Genomic DNA, 26469 nt, shown 5'->3' on the forward strand with positions numbered 1-26469 from the left:
ACCATCAAACATTCTCATCTCACACATTTACTCACAGTCATACCAACTGGAATGTCTTTCTTTTTCTTTGCCCACCCAAATGTTGCCAGTCCCTCAATGATCAAGTTGCATCCATCCACTGACCTGAAGGGGTTCCTTATCAGTCTTGCAGGTGGCATTTTCTCACTCCTCTTAGGTCTTGTGGCGTTTCATAATTGTATAAAGCAGAACAAATATTTACAGAGTGGCAACAGAATGCAAGGTGATATGGTAGATTTGAAAATAAATGATATACTCCTTGAACAGAAAATGCTCAAAATGTGAGATAACAGTAAAAATGGAAAGTTTGAATAGGAAGTATGAGATATGTCACTAACATTTTTGAGCACGTGCTATGTAGCAGGCCATGCTCTAAATATTTCCCTGGACTTGCACATATATTTCTATAAGTAGTTGTTAATACTATCCTCTGTTTACAGATGAGGAGTCTGAGGCTATAGCACTCAGCCAAGGTCATCCAGCTAAGAGGACCAGTAGGACTGGAATAGCTGATGTTCTCATCCTTCGGGCTATCAAACTAAAAAAAGAAAAGGAGACAAAATTAACCTAGAGAGTTTATTTGGGCAAAGATTGAGGACTGCAGCCCAGGACACACTTCCAAGTTGCCTTGGGGAATGCTCCATTTGGGCCTTTTTGTTACAAGATTTTTAAAGGCAAAAGGGGACAAGGACTTGTCTGATACAAAGTTGTTTGACAGGAATTCTCACTAGTTTACCAGAACAAGATTGGTTAGTGGTTGGTTATGCATTGCTAAACTATAGCTATGAATTATGGTGTCTAGCATATGGCATTTCATAGCTACTTGGCTTCAGTTAGTCTAGAGCCCATATAGCAAGTGCCCTCAAGATGTAATTATTTAGCTCAAGTGGGAGTGAGATTTCACTGCTGTTGATTTTAACACCTCTCTGGGCCTGATAATTGAAGAGGGCTTGCATTTGTCAGACAAAAAGTCTCTTTTCCTTTTCAAGGCCATCCTGCACTTAAGATGAGATCCCAAGTTCCAATTCTTCCAGGAGAAAGAAAGATTGGGAGGATGGAACACATTGAAAGACTAATAGGGAGGTGAATACAGAGAAGCAGAGGAAGGCAAGATTTAACAATGGAAAAATGAAGAGATAGAGTGAAGCATGAACCAGTAAAATGGAGCTCAGAATCCTGGAGCTAGTTCTGCCACTATTGATTGTGCTCCCAGGTACCTATTTTATAAACAGATCTGTTGTACAAACTCAAAGTTGTCTTCACAGGACACTTTTGATGGATAGGTTGTGTCAATGGCTCCCCATTGAACATAAAATAAACCAAATTTCTTATCTTAGCCTCAAAGGCCAATATAGTCTGATCCCTGCTGAACTTTTCAGATGTATCTTGTGCTCCTCTCTCTCTTGCTCACTATACTGTAGCTGTACTCTCTTCTTCCAGTCCCATGAAGAAGACAAGCCCTCTTTCATCTCACAGCCAATCTGTACACTATTCCCTCTAGCTGGAATATTCTTCCCCTCCATTCTTCACTTAATTATGCGGAAATCAGAAATTAAATACCTTGATTTCTTTTACTGACCTTAAAGAAATGTAATTTTTACAATTATATTTAATGAAAAGCCTTGAGGGGAGATAATCTTATTAGCATAAGCACTTTGAGAATTAATTCAAAGTGTCATGCTGGTTGTTAACTTCTTAGCAAGACAACGAAGAGAATTTCAGAGAACTCAGAATTTATCGTTCAGTGACTATGTAAAAAGGCATTGTCAGAAAAAGAGCCAATTGTGGTGAAATGTTTTAAAGGTAAAGATATGTGATCTGTCCCTTGTTAATGGGATAAGTCTTTCAGAGAGATGTTCCGTGACATGGTTAGTAAATACAAAATGTCTAATGTAACCACTCCTGCTCATAAAACACGTTTGTTGTAGGAACCCCTCTAGTCGTTCACTTAAGTAATCAAATGTATTTGTAATAAGAAATAGAATGGGCTCACTTAAGCTGTAAGTGAACTTCTCAGCCCTACAGCTGAAGCACTGGCATCACCTCAGACAAATCTGATCCAAATCCAATGAAAAGCCTGTTTTTCCCAATTATTCTCATCAGTCAGGACTCAGTTTAAGGTCACCTTCTTTGAGAGGCTTGCTCTGGGAACTATATTTAAAGCAGTACTACTCAAAATTTGGAAAATCATTTGGTAAAAATACAGAGGCCCAGGCTTTCCTTACTTTGATTAAGCCAGGACAACTGCATTCTTTATTAGCTCTCCAGTTAATTCTGATACCCATAAAAGTTTGAGAACTACCAATCCAAATGTTTATCTTTCCTTTCATCCCTTTATTTTCTATTATAGCATCCAATTTGTTTCCCACACAGCTCTTATCACAATATCTATTTACATGTGGTTGTCAGTCTCCCCTACTAAACTATAATCATCATGAGGGCAGTGATCATGTCTTTCTTGTCAATTACTGTATCCCCAGAACCTAACACAATGCGTGGCACACACTTGGGGCTCTAAAAATAGACAGCTTTGTATGCATAGAATTTTTTTTAAAAAACTTCAATGTGAATTGCCTCCTAGTACAGCCAAGACTTGTTTTATAATAGTAAATCATAAACTTTTTTATTTTCCACCAGAATCTTTTTGAGGGAATGCTAATAAATATTACAGATAAAATCAGAATGAGAGTTGGACCTGGTGGCTCACGCTTGTAATCCCAGCACTTTGGGAGACTGAGGTAGGTGGATTACTTGAGGTCAGGAGTTCAAGACCAGCCTGGCCAGCAGGGCAAAACCCCGTCTCTACTAAAAATGCAAAAATTAGCCAAGCGTGGCGGCAGGCACTTGTAATCCCCGCTACTGAGGAGGCTGAGGCAGGAGAATCGCTTGAACCAGGGAGGCAGACGTTGCAGTGAGCCAAGATCACACCACTGTACTCCCGTCTGGGCGATGGAGCAAGACTCCGTCTCAAAAAAAAAAAAAAAAAAAAAAAAAAAAATCAGAATGGGGTCAGTGGTTCTTGTTTAATCAAAAATGGTTGTTCCAGAGTTCTGCCTTCTTGGCCTCTCTTGGATCCCTGAAGGCAGTATAGGGCTATGCTTTACAAAGTGTGGTCCCTGGAACAGCAGCATCAGCAGATGATGCAAAAGAAATGTTGAGAAAAACTGCCGACACCTTAGCACAAATCAAAGCAGTAGAACCAAAAATCATTGTATTCTTCACTATCACACAGAGGCACTTAACAAAAAAGCCAAGTTCACTTAAGAATGTCCTCGATGGCTGGGGCAGTGGCTCAGGCCTGTAATCCCAGCACTTTGGAAGGCCAAATCAGTCTGATCATTTGAGGCCAGGAGTTCGAGACCAGTCTGGCCAACATGGTGAAACCTCGTCTCTACTAAAAATACAAAAATTAGCTGGGCATGGTGGCGGGTGCCTGTAATTCCAGCTACTCAGGAGGCTGTGGCCTGAGAATCGCTTGAACCTGGGAGGCAGGTTCAGTGAGCCAAGATCACGCCACTGCACTCAAGTCTGGGTGAGAGTGAGACTGTGTCTCAAAAAAAAAAAAAGTCCTTGATGAAACAGTAAAAATTATTAATATTAAATTTCAGCCCTTGAGGACACATCTTTTTAATATTCTGTGTGATGAAATGGGAGGTGAGCATTAAGTCCTTCTGTGGCATAATGAAGTATGATGGTTGTCTTGAAGAAAACCACTTTCGCAATTCTTTGAATTGTGCATTTAGCCACCTTTTACATGGGACACCAGTTTTACTTGGGAAAAAAGCAACTGACAAAATGGTCGCTGAGACTTGGATATTTGGCAGATATCTTGAAAATTAATAAAATATACCTGTCACTTTAAGGAAGGCAGTTGGCATTATTTGTTTTCTGTTTCTTTTTCTTTTTTTTTTTTTTTTTTTTTGAGACAGAGTCTCGCTCTGTCACCCAGGCTGGAGTGCAGTGGCGCGATCTCAGCTCACTGCAAGCTCTGCCTCCCGGGTTCATGCCATTCTCCTACCTCAGCCTCCGGAGTAGCTAGGACTACAGGCGCGCACCACCACGCCCGGCTAATTTTTTGTATTTTTAGTAGAGATGGGGTTTCACCGTGTTAGCCAGGATGGTCTCGATCTCCTGACCTCGTGACCCACCTGCCTCAGTCTCCCAAAGTGCTGGGATTACAGGCGTGAGCCACCGTGCCCGGACAGCAGTTGGCATTATTTCTTGTCAAATATACAGGTTTAGCTTTCAAGAGAAAACTAGAATTGTGTAAAATGTGTATCTACTTCTCAATGCTTAAAGATTTTTCTAATGAGATCAGCAGTGATATTAACAAATATGATTTTCTGATTTTATATAATGAAATGTGCCATTATTTGGAAGATCTGTATAACTCAGTGAACTAATATTTTCCAAACGATCAGTGTGGAATCATGTGTGAGTAAAAGGTTCATTCAAAGGGCAAGATAGACATGAAATTGAATGTAACAGTGTAGAAAAGTTAATTTATATGGTTTCACATTCCACATTGCAACTAATCTTTAAGGAGTTATAATCAGTTGTGGAGTTTCAGTGTAACAACAAAAGATATCCACAATTAGCTGCAAAGACTATTAAAATAGTCCTTTTTTCCAAAAACATATAATGTAAGGTGAGATATAAAACAAGTTTAGCCACTCCATTGATTAACTTTATTTTGTTGTGGAAAATGTAGTTGTTTCTCATTAAATATGTTGCTTATGTTAACTTGTGATATGTTTATTATTGATATAATAAATGAATCAATAAATATTTCTAAAATTTCTGTTTTACTTTCTAGTGTGGCATATACCGATATATCCCACATAAATAAAAGCTTTTTAAGATCTTCATAATTTATAAGAACATAAAGAGTTTCTGAGTCCAAAACTTTTGAGAACTGCTGCCTTAAGAACAGTGAGAAAACTTCTTCTTTTGAGCAGTGCTATTCTCAAAGATGGATGATAAACCTTGATCAGTTCTTCCTAATCTTTTCCTCTTTTGCCAGCTAGACCTAAAGTCCAGCAATTACTAAATGCCCCTGATTTATTTCACATAAATATATATTCCTGTGATGCCTAAGTAGAGTTTAGTCACCTTGATTAGATTTTCAGACTTGTTGGCCTCCATGATTCCATTTGGCAATGAGCCAAGTCACTCCCCTCAGTTGCATATTTACAAACCAGCTCCTAAACAGAAATTACTAAATAAAGTGTCAGCTGCTGGACTCTGCCAATTTCAGAAGACAAGCTCATTCCTTGTACTTTTTTTATACCAAATATTCCACTCAATATCTTTCTGATGATGGGATATAAATTTTTACAAAGGGCTAAAGAAACAATAGACGGTGTTAAAAACAATTGAACAAATAAAAGGGGGCTAATATTTGTTTAGCATTTGCTCTAAGCCAAATACTATTATATATGTTACTGCATTTAATTCTCCCAACAACTCTGTGAGATGAATATTATTATTCCCATTTTACAGATGAGAAGAGCAGGGTTGGATAACTGTTATACAGTAGAGGAGGGGTGAAACCCAGGCCTCAGTGACTCCTAAGACAGAGCAATAGTCAGACAATCTGGGTTGTGTCATATACTTTATAGTGGTATTTTACGGATATGGGGGGTGAAAACCCTTCATATAAGCCTTCAGAATTGCCTCAGACCAGTGATCTCAGTGTGGTCCCTGGACCAGCAGCATCAGCATCCCTAAGAACTTGCCAAAGTACAGATTCCTAGGCCTGACTTCAAATCTGCTAAATCAGATACTATGTAGGTGGGGCCCAGTAATCTGTGTATTATCAAGCCCTCCAGGGGATTCTGATGCACAGTTAAGTTGGAGAACCACTAAAACAAGCTTGTGTTTGTCCAACCCGTGGCCCATGGACCACATGCGGCCCAGGACAGCTTTGAATGCGGCCCAACACAAATTTGTAAACCTTCTTAAAACATTATGAGTGTTTTTGCAATTTTTTAATTGTTAGTTCCTCAGTTACCATTAGTATTAGTGTATTTTATGTGTGGCCCAAGATAATTCTTCTAATGTGGCCCAGGGAAGCCAAAAGATTGGACATTCTTGCACTAAAGTATGCCAACACAGCCTCAGGAAGCCAGGGCAAGGGGCAGACCAACTAAACAACTACTGGGGTTGCCAATCTATAAGGGTGCTAAAATTCCACAGAAGTTAATCAGAAATCTTGTGGCAGTTAACTTAAATCTCCTCTTCTCTGGGGAAAGTAAATTGGTCTCATTCCTATTCCATGCAGGTAATAAATTTCCTGTTTTGAATTTGAATATGTGACAGAAAAACAGTGTTTGTTATTTTTAATATTCTGCTGTCTTCTACAAAAGGTTGATCCTGGTAACTGGAAGAGTTTTTGCTTGCTAAACATGAGTTCTTCCACATTCGTCTAATAGCCTCTTAGCTCTCTACTCCTCCTTGACGTCTGAAGGATGAGAAGTACAGACCGACAAAACATCTTATTCATGGGTCATCTTAGATCGTATTCCCTAGAACGCAGCCCGAGATGGGGATTCTTGTGCCAGTGATTTATTGAGGACCCACTTTCAGCAGAAGGCAATCAAGTTGAGGTGTCAGAGAGGGGTTGGGGGAGCAGTGTGGAGAGAAGCTAAGCAAGGACGTGGTCTCAAGTGGTTACTAGCTTCAGCCTGATCCCACCCACGTGGCGTTATGAGGCTGAAATTTCACCCACCCACTTGGTCCTGCCTGGAGAGAAGGGAGCCAAGTTTTTATATCCCTATATCAGTCACTCATTAACTGTGGGCTACTAGTGGCCAGGCCAGGGTGAGAGTCTGACATCCTGGGCTAACAGTACTTCCTGGTGCCTGAGAGCAGCACTTTAAAGAAGGAGTCGGCTGTGAGGCATTAGCACGAAACCCTGTCAGCAGCTGCGGGATGGACGAACCCAAGTGAAAGGCATCTGGATGGGGCACCACCAGCATCTACTACATGGATGTAATTTTAGGTTTCTGTTTGTATCTCTGGATATCAGTGTCCACTTCTGCCTAAGGTGTGAATTTTCCTCTCTATCCCTTGGCCTTATAGAGCCATAGCTCTGGACCAGCCAGCTTCCCGTTCCCCATTCAGCCTATGGGTAAATCAAATCAAGCAGCTATATGTGTAGGATCCCAGATCATTTACAGAGGCGCATTGAACACATGAATTATCCCTCCCTATTGAATATATTTCTATACTAGGAACATTGTTGTTATTTCCTAGTTTTTTCTTTTGTGAAATGAAGGGATAGACTGGATTTTTAAAAACCCTGTTCCAGTTTTAAAATTCATTTGCCTAATAATTTTGCTCCAGAACGCAGTTGTGCTTGCATTTTCTCTGGGGATAAGTTTCACAAAAGTGTGTATTAGAGACTAAGTCTACTGTCATGGACATAAGTGAGGCACTAATAAGACTGTGAAATGTTTTAGCACCTGCCAGGGAATTCAATTCCATTTGATCTGACCATGATTCTTTTATCAATAATTAATATTAATTTTTCTGAATAATTGTTAGGGAAGAATTTCTTTAAAATATTAAAGAACTACAGGGTTGATTCTCAAATACTTGTTTCAATGATTCATGTCATATGTTTGCCACACAAAATGGACAGACGCTATCATTTTCACTATGGGGTCTTAAGGAACCTAGCAGAAACTGAGGCAAGACACCAAAACTATCACCGCATTGTATGTGTCTCATTGCCCTCAAGTACAAGGTGATACTGAAAAAATTCCTGATATAAGTTGTTGATGGCAGGGTCTCCCCTACTAGACACTGATCCTTTGTATGGTTTAAAACAAAGCACCTATTCGGGTATATGAATTACTAAAAAGTGCCCCCTCTCCATGGACAACATACAAAAAAGGCATTCCTTCCTCCTGGCTACAAGGCCTGTAAGGAGACACAAGACTTGGTAACTGAAATGCAGACTGGGTCTCAAACTTTATTCATTTCTTTCACCTGAGACTTTTACACAAACCAGAACTTGCAAGGCAGTATGTGGCATTCTTGGTTATAGGAGTCTGATCATTGTGACTTGAGTGGTTTTCTGTTATTTAATATGACCCTTTATATTTGTCAAAGGATATCAATCCTACAAGATTGCCGAGTGGCACCATGTCTCAGATTTGCCTCAATCATCTCTATATAAGACATCGGTGAGAGCTTCCAAGACGAAAAGGCTCAAAAGGAATGTGTTCTGAATACTTTCTTCATATGTAGTGCTCACTCATCTTTATCGCATGAGAAGACTTGCTATGAAATTTTGGCACTGGACCGAGGGGGCTCTGACATTTCAACTGAGGTTCTAGGGTCACTTGTATAGGAGATCTACAGTGACATTGCCATGCTGATTCTCTATGCAGATCTTTCTACCCAGGGACACTACCAAAGTCAAGTAATTAGCACAATCTCCAGATAGAAATATCTGATATTGAGGCTGGTTATGGTGACCCACACCTGTAATCCCAAGCACTTTGGGAGGTCGAGGTGAGTGGATCACTTGAGCTCAGGAGTTTGAGACCAGCCTGGCTAACATGGTGAAGCCCTGTCTCTACTAAAAATACAAAAATTAGCTGGTCGTGGTGGTACGTGCCTGTAGTCCCAGCTACTCGGGAGGCTGAGGCAGGAGAATTATTTGAACAGGTGGAGGCTGCAGTGAGCTGATAGCATACCACTGCACTCCAGCCTGGGTGACAAAGTGAGACCCTGTTTCAAAAAAAAAAAAAAAAGAAAAAGAAAAGAAAAAGTAAAAAAAAAAAAAGAGAAATATCTGACATTGAATTATTTTTCTTTATTTTATTTATTTATTTATTTTTTTGATGGAGTCTCGCTCTGTCACCTAGGCTAGAGGGCAGTGGCGTGTTCTCAGCTCACTGCAGCTTTCACCTCCAGGGTTCAAGCGATTCTCCCACCTCAGCCTCCCGAGTAGCTGGGATTACAGGTGCCCACCACCATGCCCAGCTAATTTTTGTACTTTTTTAGTAGAGATGGGGGGGGTTTCACCACGTTGGCCAGGATGGTCTTGAACTCCTGACCTCTGGTGATCTGCCCACCTTGGGCTCCCAAAGTGCCAGGATTACAGGCGTGAGCCACCATGCCCAGCCCTGACACTGAATTATTTTTCTAAAGTACCTGGAAACTTATCACTGAAAACAAAAACAAAAACAAAAACTGATGACATTGAAATCATTGCAGTGTAATCACTCGTGGTTTCTACTCCCAATGTTATTGTGGAGAAATCCTGGAAGAAAAGAGCTCTTTGGCTAGTTATGTTAGGTAATAGGATTTATCATGTACACCAAAGATGTAAGGTTCATTTCTATAGCTCTCATTAGACTTTGGAGTTGTAATAGTTATACAGGAAAAGGGGTAAGAAGAAAGAGGAGATGAAAACAGCTTTGCAAAAATTAAGGGTGAATTTTCCTCCCCTATTTTCTTTTTTCCTGACAGTATAAATAATGTCTGATTAAGACGAAAAGTTAAGAAAGCATATACATTCCTACAGAGTTGGGCTGAGAATGAGGTTAAATTGTATGTACACAATAAAGAAAGCTATAGGGCTTTTTGAGGAAAAAAGGACTATATTTTGGCAAGAAAATTATTACAAGTTCTTTCCAATTGAGGGAAGAAGACTATGCTATCCATTTAATTCAAAGAATAACCAGGAATGAGATGGGACCTTGTTACTATGGGAGACCGTTTGGTAAGTGGAAGGACACTTCTTTCTGTGTAGGCAATTTGAGGGTGGGCCTTCCACAATCCATATGACACCTTCTGGTTAAATCATTGTTATACTCTCTGCTGGAAGACATTCCACTGAACTCCACTCTCTTTCTAAGTGCTTCCAATAAATTACCACAGACATGAAAGTCACCTTTGACATTTACTGGAAAATTTGATTTTTTTTTTCTGTAACATTATAAGCCTCTTTCCCCCACAAAAAAAAAAATGTTTTATTGCATCTTCATTGCAAATCTAATTTGTAATTCATCCCTTGCTTACTCATTTAAGTCAGAGATGTGTGCTGAAGAATATCAGTCAACCAGCCTGGAAACATTTTTCTAATAGTAAATGTAGAATGTAAAGGAAATTACATTATTTTGTGTTCTGTAAAATGTATAATTTTTTAAAAAAACTTCACTTATGTTATTTAACATTTTAACTACAAAATTCAAATTATGTCATAATCATTCAGCAATACAAATGTTGGTCACCCACAAGAGAAATCTAGTTGTAATTACATTATAATAATTCAATAATGTACATTTTTATTATCCCAAAGAAAAATTCGAGGAAAAAGATTGGCCAAAATGTTGCAAGTAGTAGATTTATGGAAATATTCAGCATATGGTGTGAGTAGATGCATGATAAACACAGACATGAAAAAAATTAAATTGCTCTTGCTGGAGAATTTGAACCTAAGAAAATGCTACTCTAGGTATCCATGGTTTTACCACTTGCTAACAAAAGCTTCTTATGGCTTGTAACAGTAAGTACTCATTACAGAGAAGAGATGCATGCTCTTGAAGAACTCCCCACTACCACATTCTCACAAGTTATTGGAAAAAACTTCAGAGTTTGGGAACAGTAATAGCTATATTTTAAGAATTTTGTTATTTGCCTCCATAAATGAATGCCTGTCTACCTCATTGGCCTGAAAATTGTACCACATCTGTAAGATGAATCATTTGGCTTTCTAGTTGGTCCTGGGGGACAGGAACGCAGCCCACAGATTTACCAGTAGCTCACTGCCTGGTAAATGTTTACTTATAAATTAGCGTGGGTGATAATTTATTCAGGTAATAAGCATAGATTACATTTAATGGCTTAGACATTATACATTATGAACACAGTATTTTATGTTGAAGTAAATGCATATGATAATTAATATGATACCTAAATGTAACTCAGAAATTGTGAATTAGAGAGTTTAAGCAAAGTTAAGCATGTATTACAGTGCATCCGCACTTAAAGGCTTCAGGAAAGTTTCACAATGACAAAGCAATATCATACAGTTCACCCATACCATGTGTTAGGGATCTGTTTATTTTTTAGATTCTCTTCTTTCCCCACAAACCAACTCATTCTGTTACTGAAGAACATTGCTTCTTTCTTGACAAGCAACACAACATCAAAATTTAGGCTTCTGGAGCTGAGGTGAGTAATCTGTCAGCAGGGACACCATGACAGCCTGATGACACAACAAAGAAAGAAAGAAATGGATAAACATTAGCAACAGTCTGCTTAGGGACCTAGAGAAGGTGAATTAGGTTTCAGCTTTGCAGGGCTACAGTTAAAATGCGTTTTCTCAAGAAAACAGTAAGAGAACAGTTCTGAACTAATATTTATTTATTTATTTATTGGAGGAGAGGATAAATGAAGGTCAACAGAGATCAGACTGACCCAAATAGATACACAAACACTGCATAATTAGGACTCACTCCAGGACTAGTGGGTCACAGAGTTGAAATGAGATGCTACAGTGGTAGCCGTGATTGAATTTTCCAGTCATAAGTAAACCTAGTTATTGGCTAGTTTTAGAGAAATATAATCCCTCCTATCCCAGATCCTTGTGTTTATACTATGGTTTGATCACTCACAACCTAGAGAAGTTTAGGATGAATCAGATGTAGAGTGATCTGAGCAATGTCTGCTGTCTGAAGCTGGGTATTCCTGAAAGAGTATTATCTCTATAGCCAAGAGTATACAGCTTTCCCTTGGTCTGTCAACCACAAATGGTAATTTTCACTTTTACTCTTCTCAACCTCCACAAGAATGACAATAATAATATCAGAAACAATGGTGAATGTTAGCTGAGTGCCTACTAGATATTAGATAGAATACTAAGCACCATTTCATGTATTAGCCAAGAAATATTTTTCAAGCACTGTGCCAGGAACTTTGGTGAGCTAGAGGGAAATGCTCACCCATTACCTCATTTAATACAACAAAATTCTAAGGTACCTTTTATTATTATAATTTATAGTTGAGGAAATCAATCCTTGAGATGACAGATAGTGCAGAACTGGGTTGGAACCCAGGTTTTCTCTGACTCTATTCTTTTTAAAAATTATTATTTTTTGATTGATAAATTATAATTGTATATATTTATGGAGTACAATGTGATGTTTTGATATATGTATACAATGTACAATGATTAAATCAAGCTAATGAACATATCCATCACCTTACTTACCTATCTTTTTTATGGAGAGACATTTGACATTTCTTCTCTAAGTTACTTTGAAATATATATTATTATTGACTATAATAATTATTCTGCTGTGTAATAGATCTCAAAACCTATTCTCCCTGTCTACTTGAAACTTTGTACCCTTTGATCAACAACTCCCCATTGCCTTCCTTCCCATCCCCTAGCCTCTCGTAATCATCGTTCTACTCTCTACTTCAACGAGTTCAACTTTTTTAGAGTCCACATATAAGTGAGATCATGTAGTATTTGTCTTTCTGTGCCTGGGTTATTTTACTTAGCATAATGTCCACCAAAAAACTGTTAGAACTGATAAAGGAATTCAGTAAAATTACAGAAAATGAAATCAACATACAGAAATCAGTAGCATTTCTAATATACTAATAATCAACTATCTGAAAAGAAAATTAAGAAAATGATCACATTTGTAATAGCAACAAAAAATTACTTATGTATAAATTTTATCAAGAAGTTAAAAGACCTGTTTACTAAAAACTATAAAACACTGATGAAAGAAAATAAAGAAGACACAAATAAATGGAATGGTATCCATGTTCATGGATTGAAAGAATTAATGTTGTAAAAATGTCCACACTACCCAAAGTGATCTACAGATTCAATGCAACCCCTATCAAAATTTCAATGTCATTTTTCACATAAATCAAAAATACAATCCTTAAGTTTGTAGGGAACCACAAAGACCCCACATAGACAAAGTGATCTTGAACAAAAGGAAGAAAGCTGACAGCATCACACTCCTTGATTTTAAAACATATTATAAAGATATTTTAATAAAAACAACATGGTACTGTCATAAAAACAGACACATTAACCAACAAAACAGTAAGGAAAGCCTAGAAATGAACCCATGCATTTATGGTCAATTGCTTTTTGACAGAGGTGCCAAGAGCACATAATGGGGAAAGGACAGTCTCCTCAGCAAATGGTATTTAGAAAACTAGATATCCACATGCAGAAAAATAAAATTGGACTCTTGTCTCACACCATATTAAAAAATCAAATCAAAATGGATTAAAGACTTAAATATAAGCTCTGAAGCTGTAACACTACTAAAAGAAAACATAGGGAAAAAGTTCTGTCTTAGTCTGTTTTCACACTACCGATAAAGACATACACAAGACTAGGAAATTTATAAAGAAAAAGAGGTTTAATGGACTCACAGTTCCAATGGCTGGGGAGGCCTCACAATCATTGCAAAAGGCAAAAGGCATATCTCACATGGTGGCAGACAAGAGAGAGAATGAGAGCCAAGCAACAGGGCTTTTCCCTTATAAAACCATCAGATCTCATGAGACTTATCCAGTACTGCGAGAACAGTATGGAGGAAACTGCCCCTATGATTCAATTATCTCCCACCAATCCCTTCCACAAAAATTATGGGAGCTACAATTCAATATGAGATTTGGGTGGGGACACAGCCAAACCATATCAAGCTCCATGACATCAGTCTGGTAATTGTTCACATATGACCCTGAAAACACAAGCAACAGAAACAGACATAGACAAATCAAATTGCATCAAACTAAAAAGCTACTGCACAGCAAAAGAAACAATAAATAAAGTGAAGAGACAATCCACAGAATGGGAGAAAATATTTGCAAACCATACATCTGTTAAGGGATTCATATCCAAAATATATAAGGAACTCAAACACCTAAAGAGAAAGAAAACAAAATAACCTGATTTTAAAATGGGCAAAGGACCTGAACAGACATTTTTCCAAAGAAGATATACAAATCATCAAGTTCATGAAAAAATGCTGAGTATCACTAATCATTAGGGAAATGCAAATTAAACCACAATGAGATATCACCACATACCTATTAGAGTGGCTTTCATTTTTACAAAAATGAAAGATAAGTGTTGACAAGAATGCAGAGAGGGAGGATCTCCTGTGCATTGTTGGTGGGAATCTAAATTAGTATAGCCTTCATAAAAATGGTATAGAGGTTCCTCAAAAACTAAAACTAGAACTCCCATATGATCCAGCAGTCCCATTTCCTAGTATATATCCAAAGGAACTAAAACCAATCTGGTGCAGGGATATCTGCACTTCCATGTTCACTGCAGCATTATTTACAATAGCTAAGATATGGAATCAACCTAAGTGTCCATCGATGGATGAATAGATAGAGAAAATGTGGTGTATATATCCAATGGAATAGTATTCAGCCTTAAAAAAGGAAATCCTGTCATTTGTGACAACATGGGTGAATCTGGATGACTCTACTCTTAAAAGGTAGTTTTGTGGTCTCTCAGGTACTTTTTCTTACACTTCAACCATACTGTACACGTGTTCCTAGCCTATATCAAAAGTGCAGGTCTTGTATTTCAAAGGTGTTAACTGAATATACTTATCAAAGTTATCACATGCCAGGCCCTGTGCTGAGTGCTGTATGTGCATCATAACATGTAATATCCTTTCCTACTGTATGAAATGGTAAGAGATGTAAAATACAGATCGAGAAACTGAGATGTAGGAGTTTTCCTGAGTGGTGGTGGTGAGAGGTGGATCCGCACCTACCTGTCCCTGGGTCCTGACTACAATGCTCACATGACTCTGATCTCATTGAATCCTCATAACCTTAAGAGGTTAGTTCTATTTTTTTATCCTCATTTTTCATATGAATAAACTGGTCTTAGCGAAGTTAAGGTATTTGCCTAAGTTGATTAGGAGCCCAAGATCACAGAGAGAGCCAGAATTTTAACCTGATTTCCAAAACTTATGTTCTAAAACCAATTCCCTATATTGCCTTTAAGCTGCAAAAATGTATGAGTCCATATTTAAAGTATGTGTCAGGCACACTTCTAGGTATAATAAAGAATGTTACAGACAGGATTACTGTCTGTAATAAAGAAGTTTTCATTATAGTGGGGGGACAGGCAACAAACAGACAAAAAAATACAAAAATATCAAGTAGTGCCATTAGAAAATAAAATGTAAAAAGGAGATAAAGGAGCCTTGGTAACCACTTAAGAGTGGGTGCTGGGGCCGGGCGCGGTGGCTCAAGCCTGTAATCCCAGCACTTTGGGAGGCCAAGACGGGCAGATCACGAGGTCAGGAGATCGAGACCATCCTGGCTGACACGGAGAAACCCCGTCTCTACCAAAAAATACAAAAAAAACTAGCCGGGCGAGGTGGCGGGCGCCTGTAGTCCCAGCTACTCGGGAGGCTGAGGCAGGAGAATGGCGTGAACCCGGGAGGCGGAGCTTGCAGTGAGCTGAGATCCGGACACTGCACTCCAGCCTGGGCGACAGAGCGAGACTCGTCTCAAACCAAAAAAAAAAAAAAAAAAAAAAAAAAGAGTGGGTGGCATGGGAAGATCTTGCTCAACAGTAACATTTAAGGTGATGTCTGAATGACAAGTAGGAACTGGTTTACCCAGGGCAAACTCTGGCATAACAACGTCTACCAGGTAAAAGACACTGTAAACTTTTTAATGGGTTCCTGGGAGCCCCTCTCATTTTTGCTTTGTTTTTAATTGTCTATGGATTGCGTCAACCTTATTTCCAAATAAAAACTTACAAATTCAACTTGGTTTAGGATTGTCAGATTCAGTTAAATAAACACAGACAGACAAGCAGTTAAATAAGAATTTCAGATAACAACAAATACATTTTTTACTGTATGTTCTAAATAGTACATGAGACATACTTAGACTAAAAATTATTCATTGTTTATCTAAACTTCAAATTTAACTGGGTGTCCTGTATTTTATCTGGCAACCCTAACTTGGGGAGAAGTAAATGACTATAAAATACTGTGAGTTACATTTGCAATGGTGTTTTGGACTTAAGAGTCATATGTGGATAACAGTGCTTTGAAGTGTCAGCTTTTTTTCTTTTTTTCGTGGTCCCTTTAGGTTATTTTAGCTCCAGTGTAAAATGTATAGGCAGAGGAAAAATATCTGTCCACTTTTTGTGAGTCCTACTGCCTTATTAATCACTGAAAAATACAAAAGCAAGCTTCATGGGGAGGAAATGGGTGTTTTTTGTTTTTAAACAAAGGGATCCAAAGACCTGTGCACTATGAAGAGAATGATGCAATTAGTGAAGCGTTCTGAACAGCACTACTGGAAGTCTCTTAGCATGGAGGCCTTAACAAGCTACTCTGAGCGCTGAAAGAGGACACTTCTGCTTTAAAAAATGCTACACCATTAAAGAAAAAGCCCTTCATCCTATTTTAGTTATATACCTTAAACATCAGTCATTACAGGCATCTCAGAACTAGAGGGTCACGTTGCGGCTTTCCTTTCTTATTTCATCCTGATTTTAAATCAAGTTATATGTGTGAAAATTATTCCCTGGAGAAGTGCTGTCCAATAGAGCTCTCGGCAGTGATGGAAGTGTTCGATGTCTGTGCTGTCCAATACCAATAGTGTAGCCACCAGCCACATGTGGCTATTGAGCATTCAACAACTTGGTTGGTATAATTGAGGAACTGAGGAACTGAATCTTCTTTTTTTTTTCTTTGTGTTGAGATGGAGTCTTGCTCTGTTGCCCAGGCTGGAGTGCCGTGGCACAATCTTGGCTCACTGCAACCTCTGCCTCCCAGGTTCAAGCAATTCTCCTGCCTCAGCCTCCTGAGTAGCTGGGATTACAGACGTGCACCACCATGCCTGGCTAATATTTTTGTACTTTTAGTAGAGATAGAGTTTTACCATGTTGGCCAGGCTGGTCTCAAACTCCTGACCTCAAGTAATGCCCCTGTCTCAGCCTCCCAAAGTGCTGGGATTACAGGCATGAGCCACGGTACCCAGCCTGAATCTTCGATTTTGTAAAATTTTAATTAGTTTAGATTTAAATTTAAAAAGCCACATGTGCCTACTGGCTACTGTATTGGATAAGCTAGTCTGGAGGAAGACAAGTATTAGAACATCTTAGAAAAATGTATCACAGCAGTGCTGAACCTAAAGGCCATTCTAAATAAGCTGTATAAGAATAATTAATTTGCGGCCGGCTGCGGTGGCTCATACCTGTAATCCCAGCAATTTGGGAGGCTGAGGCAGGTGGATCACCTGAGGTTAGGGGTTCGAGACCAGCCTGGCCAACATGGCGAAACCCTGTCTCTACTAAAAATACAAAAATTAGCCAGGCGCAGTGGCGGGCACCTGTAATCCCAGCTACTCGGGAGGCTGAGGCAGGAAAATCACTTGAACCCGGGAGGCGGAGGTTGCAGTGAGCAGAGATTGTGCCATTGTACTCCAGCCTGGGTGACAGAGCGAGACTCTGTCTCAAAAAATAAATAAATAAAAATAAAATAATAATAATTTATTTGCCTATAAAATAGGAATTTAACATGGATAATCTCCAAAGTCTCATCCCACTTGAAAATGTTTATGCTTCTATGAACTGTACAGGCTATGTGGTGACTGCATACTATTCTCTTTTTTTCAATCTCCAATGCCTGGCAGAGGACCTGGCACAAAGTAGATGCTCATTGTATGGCTGCTGAAATGAACTGAATTCAAAGGGACCTCCAAATCATCTAGCTCAGAGACATAAAGAGCACGGATGCAGCTGGAAACCATCATTCTCAGCAAACTATCGCAAGAACAGAAAACCAAACACCGCATGTTCTCACTCATAGGCGGGAACTGAACAATGAGATCACTTGGACTCGGGAAGGGGAACATCACACACCGGGGCCTATCATGGAGAGGGGGGAGAGGGGAGGGATTGCATTGGGAGTTATACCTGATGTAAATGACGAGTTGATGGGTGCTGACGAGTTGATGAGTGCAGCACGCCAACATGGCACACACATGTAACAAACCTGCACGTTGTGCACATGTACCCTAGAACTTAAAGTATAATAATAAAAAATAAATAAATAAATAAATTTTAAAAAAATTAAAAAAAAAAAAAGAGCACAACACATGGCCTCACCACCTCCTCTCTAGTGTCTGTGTAAGGCACGCTAATCAGTTATGCCACTCTTTCTGTCTCACATCATAGGCAGGCTCAAAATCCTTCTCAACAGAATTTCTGTAGCCTGGTGATGAGATTAGGGATCTAAGAATTAGAACTCATTTGCCATCTCTATGGCTCAATCTGCTTATTTTACAGGAGAGGACACTGGGACCTAGAGAGTTCATACTTATCTAAGATGGCACAGCCGACTAGTATTAAGGCCAGTTACAGAAGTCAAGTCTCATCACTTCCAGATGAGCATTCTTTCTACTTTAGACTCTCTACTTTCATTTTAACACAATTCTGTCTCTTGGTTTCTTTAAAATATTTTCCTCTAATAATAGTGGGTAACTCAGGGGTATGGGGAATGGGGAGATGGCGGTAAGATCTAGATGGATGGAAAAATGGGTGGATGTAAGATTTTACCATAAATATTTCAACCATGTGAATACATTCCGTATTTAATTTTTCAAGTAAATTGGTTTTAAAGATGTTGTTTAATACGCTCTTTAAAAAACTCAGAAGTTCAGAGCGTCTCCATAATTGATGTTTTAGAAAGTTTCCTTTTTGTTTTCCCTACTGAATTTCTACAAAGGATCTACTTTGATGGATTTACTTGATTTATCTTTGTAACTTCAATTGTCTTCTGATGCAAAACAGAGCTCAAGGAAAATGTTTCGCTGTGTCTCTTCCTGAGGTATGTGGTTGGGGAGCTCACATTTTCTTCTTTGTCATCTAGATCTGTTACTCAAAATGTGGTCTGCAGGACAGTGGCACCTGCATTAACTGGGTCCTTATTAGAAGTGCTGGGCTGGCACGGTGGCTCACACCTGTAATCCCAGCACTTTTCAAGGCTGAGGTGGGTGGATCATTTGAGGTCAGGAGTTCGAGACCAGCCTGGGCAACATGATGAAAACCCCATCTCTACTAAAAATACAAAAATTAGCCGTGCATGGTGTCGCCTGCCTGTAATCCCAGCTACTCGTGAGGCTGAGGTAGGAGAATTGCTTGAACCTGGGAGGCAGAGGTTGCAGTGAGCCGAGATCGCGCCATTGCACTCCAGCAACAGAGCGAGACTCCATCTCAAAAAAAAAAAATAGATGTGCCAAATCTCAAGCCCCATCTTAGACCTGCAGAATTCAAATCTGCACCTTAACAAGACCCGTAGGTAATTTAAATGCACATTAAGGCTTCAGAAGTACTAGCCTAGATAACAAGGCAATTGACATTTTGGCCAAAGTTAGTGTCCTGAGGTGGCAAGCTGGAAAGATGCGGTGAAAAAAATCATCCCTGTTATTAGATATGACAAATTTAGGCCTAATATACAAGCTTCTATTGAAAAGGGAGTCATGGTTGGCTGCCAAGCAGCCATAGTTGAGCTTGAACCCCTGCTTGTTTTATTGGGTCTGTATCAGATCAATAGTGAAGATGATGATAATGAGGGTAATAATTATGATAACAATATTTACCATGTGTTATGTGTTATGTACTATGCTAAAAGCTTTACAAATATTACTTTAATGTTCACAATAACCCTATTCCAATTTATAGATTAGATAGATAATTAGCAGCTCGTCCTTTCCAACTTGCTTTTCTCTACTCCAGAGGCTGAAAGCTAAAAACTACATTTCCCAAACTCCCTTGCAGCTAGGGTACAGGCATCCCACTCAGCTGCATCTACTCCAGACTTGGATGCACAAGTGAACAACATGCAGTAGAAGCCGTCTTCAGAGAGATTGGATCATCTGCTATATATGCAGGTAGAGAAATCTATTTCAGCTGTGGTGGCTGTAATGGAGTATCTGACATCTAGTTTCAAGGGCCTTAGGCACCAGGCTGTGTCAGTGGTGTTCTGGCTACAGAAGAACCACAGTGTCATTGGGCAGTTTTTCTGCCTGTGTTGTCCCTGGCTATGTGGTGTCCAAGAATTATTCACTGCACTTCCTTTCCCAAAAGATACTGGGAGCAGCTTAATGTCTCTTAATATATTATTCTCCATGTATCTACCTAGAGTGGACTCCTGTTTGCAAGTAAGATCCTGGCTGATACAGTAATTGAGACCAGTTAAGTCACTAAAAGTTAAAAAATGGTGGAGCTAAGTTAGACATGTCAGTACTATTTTCCAGAGCAGGTGACATTTGGGATATTGTAAAGTAGACATATGGTTAGTATTTCCTAGAATGACAGTGATGGAGATGAAACTAGTGGCTTTATCTGAAAGGAACCATTAATTTTTAAGATAAGTTTTGCCATGAAATTTGGAAATGTTATATACCCAAAAACACATGTATCCCTATGGCCAAACTCAAAGAACCAAAACAAGAATCTAGCCCAGTCATAAAGTAAGGCATGGAATGACGAAAAAGAGAAGGGAAAAAGTAAGATGTTTTGAATGCCTAGTTTATACAAGAACTGAATTAGGGGCTTCTCTAAATATGAACAAAAAGATTCTAAAATAAGAATTATACAACTTACAATGGTTGGCAAACAATGGTGGCTGGTGCTCAGGCGGATCAAGGGTGGTAAGAATTTTGGTTAAAATGGATTTTTTGAAAGGAGATTAATCTCACGCCATGCAAATACACTATAAATGCTAATAAGCACTAATGATATATTATACAGTTTCTGGAAAAAAAATAGATGTTACACGAGCAAGTAATGTAGTTGGATAATCTCACTTGCTTATTCTTTCCCCAAAGGCATGAATGACCAAGTTGGAACCACACAAAGAACTTATCCTCCATTCCTTGTTTCTTGCTTACCATGATTGTCCACTTTCTGTTTTCTGCCTCTGGGAACACTAGTGATCGTGGAGAATAAAAGACTTCATCGTCCACTTCTTCTGGCTTTCTGGGCAAGCAGTGTAAAAATGTCCAGTCAGAGGCAGCAACTTTAGCAGTCTAAAGAGATGGGGATAAGACCATATTTTGACTATTATATGTGGCAGTCATATTTGTTTTCTTCAGTATTTAAAAACACACATGGCCTGCAGTCAGAGATCAATGCAAAGGGAGAGACAAGGAGCAGAGCGGTGGTTTTATCTCAAGATACTCAGGAGAAATATACATGGTACTTTCTTTTTTTTTTTTTTTTTTTTTGAGACAGATTCTCGCTCTGTGGCTCAGACTGGAGTGCAGTGGTGCGATCTCGGCTCACTGCAACCTCTGACTCCAGAGCTCAAGCAATTCTCCTGCCTCAGCTTCCTGAGTAGCTGGGACTACAGGCATGCGCCACCATGCCCAGTTAATTTTTGTATTTTTAGTAGAGACAGGGTTTCACCATATTGGCCAGGCTGGTTTCGGACTCCTGACCCCAAATGATCTGCCTGCCTCGGCCTCTCAAAGTGCTGGGATTACAGGCATGAGCCACTGTGCCCAGCAAGTCTTTTTTTTTTTTTTTTTTTTTTTTTTAAATTTAAGAGAGCATCACTTCAAGTTACACCAGTAACTCAGTTTTCTGGTATTCTATCTAGTGGAACAGTGGACATTTCAGTAAATAACTCTACTAATGTAATATGTGGCTGATAGCAAAAGTCACCAATTATAGTCCGCTATATTTAAAAAGTTGCTTTGGTGTGATAATATTATATTTGGAGCTTATCTCCAAATTATTATTTTTAGCACTTGAAGCATACTTCATCACTAGTTAAAACAATTTGGATAAAAGTACTGAGGTAGGGGTGAATTAAACAGGATTATAAGCACTATGCATTTGATTTTTCATTCTTAATGCAAATGTACTAGCAGTTTTAATTTTCTCCAACAGTTAATTCCTGAAAGTTACATTTCCCTATATATTTCTATTGTTCACATACAGATTCAGAACTACATTCCTTCATAATTTCTTACCTCAAAATTACTGCCTTTATACTAAAATTTTGTTTTACCTCCCACCCAAGCTCTAGGTTCAGAACACTTAGAGTTTCTAAAATACCAGCAAAATTACATGGAAAAAAAAAACATTTATACATACCATACATCAATAAAATGACTGTTCTTCAAGCCTACAGTTCCAGCACCAGAAACACATATAAGATTGGCCAAGCAAGTGTAAGTATGAGGTGATTTATGTAATTTAAAATATCTCCATGAAAATATATTCCACATGTATGATAAGGGATTAGCCATAATATATAAAGAGCTCCTATAATCAATAATAGAAAAGGTGAAAAAATAGAAAATGGGCAAAAAATGTAATAGCAATTTATAGAAAAAAGGGCAATGCCCAATAAACATAAAAAGATGCTTAACTTCATTACTAACCAAGGAATTGCTAATTTTAAAAAAGATGAGATGCCATTTTGCCTCCAGATTTAGAAAAATTAAAAATGTAAATGAAAACTAAACATGGAGAGGGTATGGAAAAATAACTATAATATGCAGCTTCAGGAGCATACATTTTTAATCTTCTTTGGGTGAGCAATTTAGCAGCACTCTCATATTTTAAAAAGTATATACCACTTCACCCCAAAATTCTTCTTCTCAGGATCTTATTCTCCAGTAATATTTGCACAAAGAAATATGTATAAGCAAGTTCATTGCAGCATTTTTGTAATCGGCATTCTCAGAAATAGCCTAATTTATCAATAGGAAACATTTTTAGTTAATTATGGTTCCACTTATCCTTTGGAATTCTATGCAGCAACTAAGAAAAAAATATATCTAAATGAATGAGCAAGAAAATCTAAGATTTGTTAAGTGGAAAAAGTAATAATAATAATAAATAATAAATAATGTCTAAAATTTATGAAAAATCAATAGTTACGTGTGTATTGAGGCATATATATGTGAATGCACAGAAAAGGTCTGCAAAGAGACACATCAAATTGTTAAACAGTGGCTACCTCTAGGAATAGTCTCTGTTAAAGAGATGGGAGAAAGACATTTTTACTTTTTATTTTTCAAACTTCTGTTCTATTTTATATGTAACAATAAAGAACTTGTATTTATGTATTACTTTATCAATATAATATTAATTGTACTTGCTTAATCCCTTTCTCCACCAAAGTAGATTTGTTGCTTTGCTGACAAAACCTCTGTGCACTTGGCTTTTAGGGTATTTCTCCAGAACATTGCTTCTCAAAGTGTGGCCCTGGAGGCAGCAGCATTGCATCACCTGGGAACTTGGTAGAAATGCAGATTCTCAGGTCTCACCCTGACCTACTGAATCAGAAACCCTGGGGATGGGACCCAGCCGGCTGTGTATTAACAACTCCTCTGGGGATGCTAATACCTGCTCAAGACTGAGAAGCACTGCTCCAGATCTTACTGGAAGACCGCCAAACAGATGAGTCCCCTGGAATGCCCTGGAGGGAGTTAGCAAAACCAAACTGGATTTAGAGGTCCTTGGAAAATGGAGGCAAGGACTAGCCTGAGGAGCATAGTTAAGGGGCTTTTCTTAGTGGAGAAATCACAAGAAACTGCATGCATCAGAAGTAACCTAATTTCTTTAAACACACAAAGAGTAAAACACTGCAATGCCTCGATTCTTGTGAAAGAGAAAAGCCTGCTCCTCTCTTCTGACCAGGTTTCAAATTGCTTCCTCCAGCACAAAAATGCCTTTCCAAAGGACACAGCCTATCTTTGGAAGGAGAGAAGTCCCTAGGGGATACAGTCAGTGAGTACTTTTATAGGGAATGAAAGGACAGTCTGCTCCCCCTAAAGTGAATGAGTGATTAGATGGTTCTGGCCTTTATGAATGGAATTAATGAACCTTCAGAGAGGCATCAATTTGTACCTTCATTGTAACCTGGTAACCTTGGAAAGCCTGGAGCCGCTTTTTCTTCTCCTCTTCTTGTCCCATGCTTATCCAAGTGTCTGTAATTAATACATTGCCTCCATGCGCTGCTTCCAATGGATCATTCGTCAGCAACAGCTTGGTACCATTCTAGCATACATAAGCACGCTGTTTAAATAACTTCATGGGACAGTAAAAGGCAATCATAGCTTTACATGTAAAGAGCATACCTCTTTGGCATACTGCTCTGCCAACTTGGTTACACTAGGATCCGGCTCATAACCCTACAGGAGGAAGAATTTAACTGTTATTTAGGTAATTTTATTATACATGTTTTCTTCCATATATATTATTTTCTTTTCAATATCTCCTCTCCGTCCCTTTTTCAAGATGTGGTCCCACCGTGTTCAGTAAAATATGATTTTTACACCTAGAATTCCAAACTCAATAGTGCCTTTTGGAATTTAAAAAGACAACAAATGGCCCCATCTTTCACTGTCTCCAACCTCTTTAATCATAAAGGCAAACATAAGGCATGGTGCTTTCTAACTCTTGGACACACCTCTTCCGGTTTCCATAATGGTTTAAGAGGATTATATTCAGAAGTGTACAAATGAATGCATGCTTGTCTATCTTTGCACATGATATCCTTTTTTGTCTGAAATTCTTTCTTCCACCCACTCCATGTGGGTAACTTTTTCAGGTCTCAGTTGAAATGTCCCCTCCTCAGAAAAACCTTCCCTGACCATCCCAGCTCAATACCCCCTCCCCCATTACGCACGTCTCATTCTTTGGCATTCCCCAGCAAGCGTTTTGAGTGCAGGGTGCTTGTTTTGAAAGGCATTAACAGAACAAATACATTGTTTTTGCTAAGATTATACATTTGTTCGGGATTGTTTGGTGAGGGCAGAGTCAGACACCGGATAGGCAAGCGAGGTGCCTAGGGCAAAACATTTAAGGAGGCGCTATAAAAAGATTTAAAGAAACACGCATTCTCAGGGCCATGCATGCACAAATTTTGCACCCTAGGTGACTCGCTTGCTCAGCCTAGCTCCTACTCTGGGTGAGGGGACGTCATGGGAACAGCTAAAGCTCCCCAAGCTATCCCAGGTTCCCACAGGCAGCCTCCCTGTCTCTACCCTCACTCTCCAACCTATTCTGTACACAGCAGCAATAACTGTTTTCTCTGAAGCCTCTGATGTTTACTACTTGTTTCTTAAGTCAAAACTGATTAAGAGCATCAAGGCTCCCCACCTCCACCCCCTGCTTCTGTCTCTTTTAATTCTTCTCAACATCTTGCTGCAGGAAAGCCAATCTTATTGTCGTCCCTATACACATCTTGCCCTTTTCTGCCATCACAGCCTTTCACCCTTGAACACCTCCTCTCTTGTCCCCTCCTGGGTGTCTTCATCACAATGTGTCAGCTCCTCAAAACTCTAGCCCAGCCTCACCTCCAAGACCCTCCATATGGAAGTCTCGTCAGTTCAAACACTGTCATTATCCTCACCTTCCTCTATCCTTCTCATTTTCCCAAGCTGTTAGCATTGATTACGAGTTGACTTTTATCACTTTTCACTGAGGCATTGTGGTGAATGCTGTGGTCTGCTCCCCAGATCCCCCTCCATGAATAATCATGAATAAAGGACTTATTCCCCCAGCTGCTGGGAGTGCCGCCAGAAGATGGCTTTCAGCTGTCAGCCCCCTTTGGGCACTGCCTCAGCTGCAGAGAGCAGCCTCAGCCAAGGTCGCACACCCTTTCGGGGCAACCCACATTCAATGGCTGATTGACAGGAGGGTAAGAAAACCTAACCCCCTATGCCCAACTTCAGACAGCTGAACGGACATCTCAGATCCAGAACTTTCCATAAGATCACCCAAGGCTGTTGTTGGGCCTGCATCGCAACTCAGCTTCTCCCACTTCTTACTCCTGCTTCCTTCCCTTCCTTTCCACAGTTGTTGATTTCAAGGGCAAATGCTAATAAGCATCCTGCCTGTCCTGCACACTAAACTCTGAGTCTGCTTCCCAAGAAACCCAACCTGTGACAGGCATGTCTAGGTTTATTTGTGAAATTGTGTTTATTTGCACATGATTGTCTACCATAGTTTCTTCTTCTATGAAAGCATTCTTGAAAGAAGAAACTACTCAGAGGTTGATGAAGATGCCTGCGGATATTTTAGCAGCTTTTCTACCCGCATGTAGCGATGAATTCTGGGGCCTTGTTTATAGAGATTTGGGGAAAGTAATTAATAAAGGCTAGCTAATTTAGCAACTAATGTTGTGAACAGCCATACTGGTAAACATAAATGAAGAGACTTGGATATTACCCTAGGTGCCTCCTACCCTGAAAATTTAGCCTTCCCTTTGGAGAGTAGGTTTTATACTCCCTAAGTATAATAATTCTTAGAAAAGGAATCAATAAGTACTTAGAGAACCAACAGAGAGGTTTGGAAATTAGAAAATCACCCAACCTTGCATGCACTGTGGCATGACTTAGAATACAGAGAGGAATTCTTTACTCACATCTCAGCTTTCA

At 39.2% G+C, this 26469-nt stretch overlaps 1 protein-coding gene across 1 annotated transcript in view; it reads right to left on the reverse strand.

Moving 5' to 3' along the window:
- Positions 1 to 10828: 10828 nt before the first annotated feature.
- OTC (ornithine transcarbamylase) overlaps positions 10829 to 26469 on the reverse strand; it is a 69363-nt gene continuing 53722 nt past the window's right edge. The window contains exons 7-10 of the mRNA XM_007991398.3: positions 24166 to 24219; positions 23936 to 24085; positions 20962 to 21099; positions 10829 to 11245 (exon numbers count right to left, since the gene is read on the reverse strand). Coding sequence (XP_007989589.1) covers positions 11186 to 11245; positions 20962 to 21099; positions 23936 to 24085; positions 24166 to 24219 — 402 coding nt within the window. The 3' untranslated portion in view covers positions 10829 to 11185. The remainder of the gene's footprint in view (positions 11246 to 20961; positions 21100 to 23935; positions 24086 to 24165; positions 24220 to 26469) is intronic.

The sequence above is a fragment of the Chlorocebus sabaeus genome, chromosome X (assembly GCF_047675955.1).
Source record: "Chlorocebus sabaeus isolate Y175 chromosome X, mChlSab1.0.hap1, whole genome shotgun sequence".
NCBI lineage: Eukaryota > Metazoa > Chordata > Mammalia > Primates > Cercopithecidae > Chlorocebus > Chlorocebus sabaeus.